At 40.5% G+C, this 7880-nt stretch overlaps 1 protein-coding gene across 1 annotated transcript in view; it reads right to left on the bottom strand.

The window, feature by feature from the left end:
* The window catches only part of COL4A6 (collagen, type IV, alpha 6), a 90417-nt gene that overhangs the window by 62907 nt on the left and 19630 nt on the right, over positions 1-7880 (bottom strand). Inside the window, exon 11 of the mRNA XM_006871061.1 lies at positions 5455-5508. Coding sequence (XP_006871123.1) covers positions 5455-5508 — 54 coding nt within the window. The remainder of the gene's footprint in view (positions 1-5454; positions 5509-7880) is intronic.

Raw genomic sequence — 7880 nt, 5'->3', positions numbered from 1 at the left:
AAAAAAAAAAAAAAAATCAGACCAGTGGCTGCTTTTGGAGTGAGGCGGTAGCTGGGGTTGACTACGAAGGCACAAGAGAAAACTTTCTGAGGTGATGGTAATGATCTGTATCTTAATAGGGGTTTGGATTACACAGGAGTATGCATTTGTCAAAGCTCAGCAAATGCTCAGTTAGGGATTGTGAATTTCACTGTATATACATTTTACATAAAAAGAAAAGCTACACAAACATTTAAGTTTAAATATTGATAAACATGCTGCAGTATTTGTGAAAATAAATACTAAACTTTTGTCTTCAATTTACTTTGAAACACACGAAAAATAAGATGGATTGATGGACAGATAGAGGAATGGATAGATGGATGGAAATAGGACAGACTAAGTGGTGGTGGTGGTGGTTCTGTGCCGTGGAGACGGTTCCGACACATAGCGACCCTGTATAGGGTTTTCGAGGCTGTAAATCTTTACGGGAGCAGAAAACCTCATGTTTCTCCCACGGAACAGCTGGTAGTTTCGAACTGCTGACCTTGTGGTTCGCAGCCTGATTCGTAACCACTATGCTACCAGAACTCCTTCTATAGGCGTTCACTGCAAAATTCATTAAACTCTGCTCTATATCTGAAACTTATATTAAATATTGGAAAAATAAAACTTAGAAAACAAAGCAAAAGAGGTTAGTGTCAGATAAAGTAGATATAAAGATAGAATATTATCAGAGATAAAGAGGGGCATTTTACAATGATAAAACAGGTCAATTCATCAAGAAGACAACAATCTTAAATGTGTATGCTCCTAATAACTGAGCCTTAAAACACAGAAAGCAGAAATCTATAGAACTACAAGGTACACTAGACAAATCCACAATTATAATTGGAGATTTTAATATCCCTCCTTCAGTAATTAATACAAAAAGGAGGGCACAGAAGATCCAAATTACATTGGCTTGATGGATAGGTTCTAAATCAACATACGCAACAACACTCTGCAAGTGCATATGGAACATTCGACAAGGAAGACCATATGCTGGGCCCTAAAACAAACCTCAATTCATACAGAGTACACACCCTAATCATAATGAAATCAAATTAGAAATCAATAACTGGAAAATTGCCAAATATTTTGAACTTGAACAGTATGTTTCCAAATATTCTATTGGTCAAAAAAGAAATCAGAAAACAATTTGAACTGAATTATAACAATGATAGCAGCAAGATGGTGATCATTCTGCAAATTTAAGGAACACAGCATCGAAACCAATTTTGTTTAGCACTTAGGAACCTGTATACCCTTGATCCTTACTCATGCTTGGCATAAAGTATGACAACAGTCATATGTTACACCTACCTTTCCCACACTATTTACAAAGTCTTCTCGCATTTCCAGCCAGTCTAAATACCATCCACACTTCTCCAAAGTTACCATCTCTATCTTCAATATAAAGCCACCAAACTCACTGTCATTGATTGAATTCTGAGTCTCAACAACCCTACATAGGGTTTCTGAGACTGTAAATATTTTTGGGAGCAGACAGCCTCATCTTTCTCCCGCAGAGTGGCTGGTAGTTTCGAACCGCTGACCTTCACATGAAAAAAGATAAAAATAAACAGGTGTTGTAGGATAAGCTCTGGATTGCTAACTGCTAGGTCAGTAGTTCGAACCCACCAGCTGCTCCACGGGAGAAGGATGAGTCTTTCTGCTTTTATAAAGATTTACGACCTCATAAATCTGGCGTGGTACTATAGGATAAACACTGAATTGCGAAGTCAGGTTGAATCGTACGTAAGGTTGGCGGTTCAAACTCACCAGCCGCTCCTCAGAAAGGCTATACAGGGTTGCTATAAGTTGGAACCAACTCGGCGGCACTTAACAACAACATCAACAACAAACCTTATATAGGAGTCCTGGTGTGGTGCTGCAGGATAGTGTACTGGATTACAAGGTCCCTTTGAACCCAAGGTCAGCAGCTCAAACCCACAAGCTGCTCCGCGGAAACCCTAAACAGGGTCATTATGAGTCAGAATTAATTCAACAGCATTTAACAACAACAAACCTTATATGGGCTGCTCCACTGTAAGTTGGAATCGATTCAATGACAGAGTTTTCTTTTAAGTAATTCAATATAAATATGAATCACAATTCATATAAATATGATTGTTTCAAAATGTAATCATATAAACATTATTAATTAGATATCTTGCATTCATTTTTATATTATGTTTTAGAAATCTAGTGTGTATTTTACTCTTAGAGCATGTCTCAATTCAGACAGGTTCTATTTCCCCGGACTAGTTCACCACCTGTGGCTAGGTGGTTATCATTTTGTACAGAGATGAAAGCATAAGAACAAACTGGACTGTAGGAGGCAGTGTTCACATACATTGTCAGTGGGGCCTCAAAATCGGGGCCATAGTGCAGATATGCTTAGAGAATGCTCAGCAACTTGCCCAAAGTTCTAGAGCTGAAGTTAGGCTTCAAGTCCATGTTTCTTGTCTCTGATACCAGAGTTCTCTTGTTTCTGATTTCTGAGCTACAGAGATCATTTAAATGGAGAGCATAAAACAGAAGCATTTCCATGCCATTTGCCTCTATGGAGTCATAGGTAGGGGTCATCATAGAAGTAGCCTTTGCCACTGGCTCCACTGGCTTAGTTTTCTGGCTACCTGGTAGAGCCAAAGTGTTTCAAAGAACAGGAGGGAAGCATTGGAGTCATCCATGCCAGCAAGCAGCGGCAGGCCTAGTCTCATCTTTAACATCCAACCCACAACAATGTTGTCAGCTCGTCCTTCAAAACCCTTATTGTGATTTAAGAAACATATCCGTCAAACTCAATGTATGGGCATGGTTTGGATTCTGATTCAAACAAACCCAACTGTGAACATATGTATTTATGAGACAAGCAGATACATTTGAATATTGATTGATTGATTAGCTCATATCAAGTCATTGTTGATGATTAATTACAGGGATGACTTTTTAAAACACTTTGTTTTAAAAAGTTATCTTTTAAAAAGACTGAGGTGTTTATGATGCAATGGTGCCTGTGATTTGCTTCTGGTTGGCCATGACTTGGGAATTGTTGGAGTTGGCTGATGGGTATACACAGGGATCGTTTTGCCGTTCTCCTCACTCTTTTATACATTTGAACTGTTCCACAACAAAAAGTTTTAAAAAAACTTCCAATTTGAATCCATCCACTCCATTTCCATTGCTGTCACCCTGGTCTAAGCCATCACCACCACCTCTCCCCTGGATTGCTGTAATGGCCTCTCAGCTTGCTGCCCTACCTCTACCCCTACCCCTCCTCTCCCTCACTCTACCTCACCCTGCCACACACACAGCCAGAGTGACCTTGTTTTCTTAAAACAACAAACAAACAAAAAACCCAAACAAGTTAGAGCCTTCTTCCCATTACATTAAGAGTTAGAGCCATATTGGACCTTTTTCGTGACACATTTGAAGTCACCATAATCTGGCCCCTGCCTCTCTGTCTGGGTCTTGTCCTTGTTCACTCTGCTCTACCCATACCCACCTTCTTGTTGTTGCTGTAGAATGCTAAGCTTCTTCTAACCTCAGAGTCTTGGTACTTACAGTTCCCTCAGCCTGAAATACTCTTCCCAACCTTCATCCGGCTGGCTCCCTTCCAATACTCAGATCTCAGTTTACACATCCCCTCTCCTCAGACTCTTCTGTCCAAAGTTTCCCCATCCACATGCCATCATTTTAGCCTTTAAAATAAATCTTCTACATATCATCTGGGATCCCTGGGATAGTGCAAACAGTTAAGCTCTTGACTATTTGACTACTCGAAGAAAGGTTGATGGTTTGAATCCACCCAGAGGCTCTTTGGAAGACAGGCCTGGTGATCTGTTTCCAAAAGTTTACCGGAGAGAAAATCCTGTACTCCATACATGAGTAGCGATGAGTTGGAATAGACTCTACAGCAAGGACAATGTATCAGTTACCACTCTGTGAAACTGTTATTAATGCATTTGTTTTACTGTTTATTGCCTGTCACTCCCCTTCCACTTCCCACAAAACTGGAGTTCCTTGAGGACAAGAACTTTGACTTATTTACTGTTGTAGCTCTGGAATCCAGCAGAATGCCTACTCATGGCAGCCCAATGTATAGATTTGTTGTTGTTAGGTGCCATCAAATCAGTACCAATCCATAGCAACCTTATGCACAGCAGAATGAAACACTGCCCGATCCTAGGCCAACCTCACTACTGTTGCCACACTTGAGTCCATCGATGCTGTCACTTGGATAATCCATTTCGTTGGGGCTCTTCCTCTTTTTCTCTGACCCTCCAACGTACCAAACACGATATCCTTTTCCAGAGACTGGTCCCTCCTGGCAATGTAATCGAAGTATGAGAGACAAAGTTTGGCCACCTTGGCCTCCAAGGAGCACTCTGGCTGCACTTCTTCCAAAGCGGATCTATTGGTTCTTTTGGCAGTCCATGGCACTTTCAATATTCTCCTCCAACACCATAACTGAAAAGCATCAATTCTTCTCGGTCTTCCTTATTCACTGTCCAGCTTTCGCATGTTATTGAAAATACCATGGCTTGGGTCAGGAGCACCTTAGTCCTCAAGATGACATCTTTGCTCTTCAACACTTTAAAAAGTGTTGGAATGCATAGATGGGAGCCCTGAAAAGCTACTGGTTGAATGAAAGGATGTAAAATGCAAAGACAGATAGGAAAGTGAAGACAGGATTACATCTACTTCTCATTTATTGACATGGTTAGGTTCCAAAGACCAAATCATTGTACAAAAATTGGTATTATGCAAACATGTAGGATAGCCATATCAAATCACAACATCAATACATAACTGCCAAATTTCATCATTACTTAACCACCACCACCGAGATTCTTGACTCAGTCAAAATAACACATAACTTTAGTCATCATAGTTAGCAGGACTCTCACTTTGCACCCTGGAGTTTATCACCGCAAAATAGTATGGCAATAGATTTTAACTGTTGTCATACATGCGAAATGTCCGATAATAAGAAAGTCTATCATCAGCGAGGAATAGGTGAACTAAGATTAGATACATTTTCCATGCATTATCTAACTCAACTCTCATAATCACCCCACTCTTATCACTTGTTTTCTTTATAAGTGAGGAAACTGAAGCGGAGAAAAGTTAATAAATCTGTCCAAAGTCACACCACTAGAAACTGGTGAAATTAGAGTTCAAGCCTAGGTCTTGTGTTGACACTAGAACATGAGCGAATATCCTCTAAGCTATATAGTCTCATGGAACCAAGCTAATGACTTCAATGGTTCTGAGAAACATGAATATTTCCTTAAAAGATTTCTAATCATGAAGAGGGTAGAATTCTCTATAATAGACATAGGAAAAGGTTTTTTAAAACTTCATTTTAGCCTTTCATCGTTAAAAAATGTGACCAATTAGACCCTTGAATATATGTTAGGAGCTTACCGGGAGGCCTGGAGGACCACCTATGCCTGGGAAACCTTGAGGTCCTGGTTGACCCTGGAAAAGTCAACCAAAAATTAGTGTGCAGCAGCAGCAGCAGCAGCAAGCAATAAGACTGGTTCTCTCAAGCTGCTTGGGATGGAGAGTGGGGAACCAAAGCAGTATCAGGATTGCAGTGTTATCAATTTCCCAGGCTTCCCAACTCCTAACTGCACCAGAATGTCTTAGTCTAGGGAGCCCTTTGTGATGGCCCAGGGACTAAAATGGTCAACTGTTCACCAAAAGGGCTGGAAGTTCAAACCCACCAGTCATTCTGTGGGAGAGAGCTGTGGCAGTCTGCTTGCATAAAGATTTACAGCCTTGAAAATCCTATGGGACACAAACAGAGGACCCTAGGACCACCAAGGGAGAAGAGCACAAGAGGAATGTGGGACCCTATCCAGAGAAGCAGCGACACCAGAGAGGGAGGCAGAGATGGGGACATGGAGAGAGGGAGCGGCTGAGGATTCTAGATTCATGGGAAGAAAGGGACTGAGAGCTGGTGGCCAGGAGGCAGGCTTACAGAATGTGCCCTTTGGTGGTTTAAATTATTTTATATGCCTCAGTGGTTTTTTTGTTTTTGTTTTTTAAAAAGAGCTAAAATGAATAAATGAAGAGAGAGAAATACTGGTAACTGATAGTACATGGAGGGGATTATAATCATTGTAATGAAACAAAGTATATGATTTGTTGAATGTAAAACTGATGATCTGCCCTGTAAACTTTCACTCAAATCACACAAAAAAAATTAAAAAAAAAAAAATCCTATAGGAGAGTTCTATTCTATCCTATAGGGTGTCCATGAGTTGAAATTGACTTGACGGCAGTGGCATTTTGTTTGTTGTTTTGTGATGTGGGAAGGATCAAGGTCCAGGCAGGGAAAGAAAACTTCCTATAACAGAATCTGAAATGCCTAGGATAAGTGGGAAACAGGAAAAACAACAACAACAAAAGATCTTTCATTTTATTTCTAGTGGAAGAAGCTGTTGAGTGAGAATCCATGCAGCAAATTACAGGTTACAAGAAGCCAATGGTTTGGGGCAAAAGGTAATAATTACAATTTGGACAGGGAGACACACCATTCAAATTTGTCTTTCCCTGATACATGAATTTATCTATATATGCCATGGAATTGCTTCCTAAGGTTTGGCAATGATCAAGGAGGCCAACAATGGCTGATCCTAAACCGACGATTACTTCCTGTACACATGGATGGGGCCTGGAGCTGCTCCTTCCAAAAGACAAAAGTAAAGAAATGGAATTAAACACATTCCCCTGCATGGGTCTCTTCCATATGGAAACAGAAATACACAAAGGAAGGTAATGTAGATTAAAGAAAAACTCATTGTTCAGAAGAACAATAACTAAAAGTGATCCGAATCTTAACAGCACGCAGCCATTCAAACACAACTTTTCTTACAACCATGTATATAATATGTATTGCTTTATGTAAAAATACAGATTATAAAAATATCTCAGTTAAATAGGTCTATGGCTTAGCCTTGGTAATTCAGATCAGATGATTTAGGGCATCTACTGCCATGTGGTGAAAGTAATTTCTATTTGTTGGGTTCAGTTTTGAGAACAAACAATGTATTTAAGAAAATAACTCAAGTGCTTAGTTTCAGAATGAGGGGGGCAAGGCAGAAACCCCAACTGAATAGTTTTCCTCTTTTCCAGGTGGAGTTGGTGAAAGGGGACGGGGGTGGGGGGGAGATGCTGATAGGATTTTATGATTCCATTGTGAGTAATTATTGTTGTTGTTGTTGTTAAGTGCCATCGAGTCGGTTCCGACCCATAGCGACCCTGTACAGGGTTTCCAAGGGTGTAAATCTTTACGGGAGTAGAAAGCCTCATCTTTCTCCCGCGGAGCGCCTGGTAGTTTCGAACCGCTGACCTTAAGGTTCGCAGCCCGATTCGTAACCACTACGCTACAGATTAATCGCAATTGTCACAACTGTAATTGAAGAAGATGTGTAACTAAAGAGAAGAAGTAGTTAATGTTTCATTGCAGGAATGGTGGATCCCAGGCTCCTCGAGAAGTGAAGTGTTGGATCCCTCCCTAGAAAAGTGGTGCCAGCAGAGATGGTGGCAGAGGCAATGGCATGGAGAGATAGAGCAGCTGTAGACTCTAGGCCCATAGACTGAGAAAGGCTGTGTACCTGCAGGCAGGAGACTGGCTTGCAAAATGGACACTAAATGAATGAATTTTTTGTTTTGTTTTATATGGATACACCAATTATTTTTGATGTGTTGATTTGTGAGAAATAAGATGTACAAGGGAAACTGCATGGAGGAAGCAGGATAACCGTTGTTGCAGGGAGGGGAGTGTAATCATTGAGATGAAACAAAACATATGATTAGTTGAAAGCAAAACTGATGATCCTGTC

This window comes from Chrysochloris asiatica, unplaced genomic scaffold (genome assembly GCF_000296735.1).
Source record: "Chrysochloris asiatica unplaced genomic scaffold, ChrAsi1.0 scaffold00159, whole genome shotgun sequence".
In the NCBI taxonomy this organism is placed as follows: domain Eukaryota; kingdom Metazoa; phylum Chordata; class Mammalia; order Afrosoricida; family Chrysochloridae; genus Chrysochloris; species Chrysochloris asiatica.
Note: the sequence above shows the minus strand (reverse complement) of the source record. Positions and strands in the feature narration are given on the sequence as shown.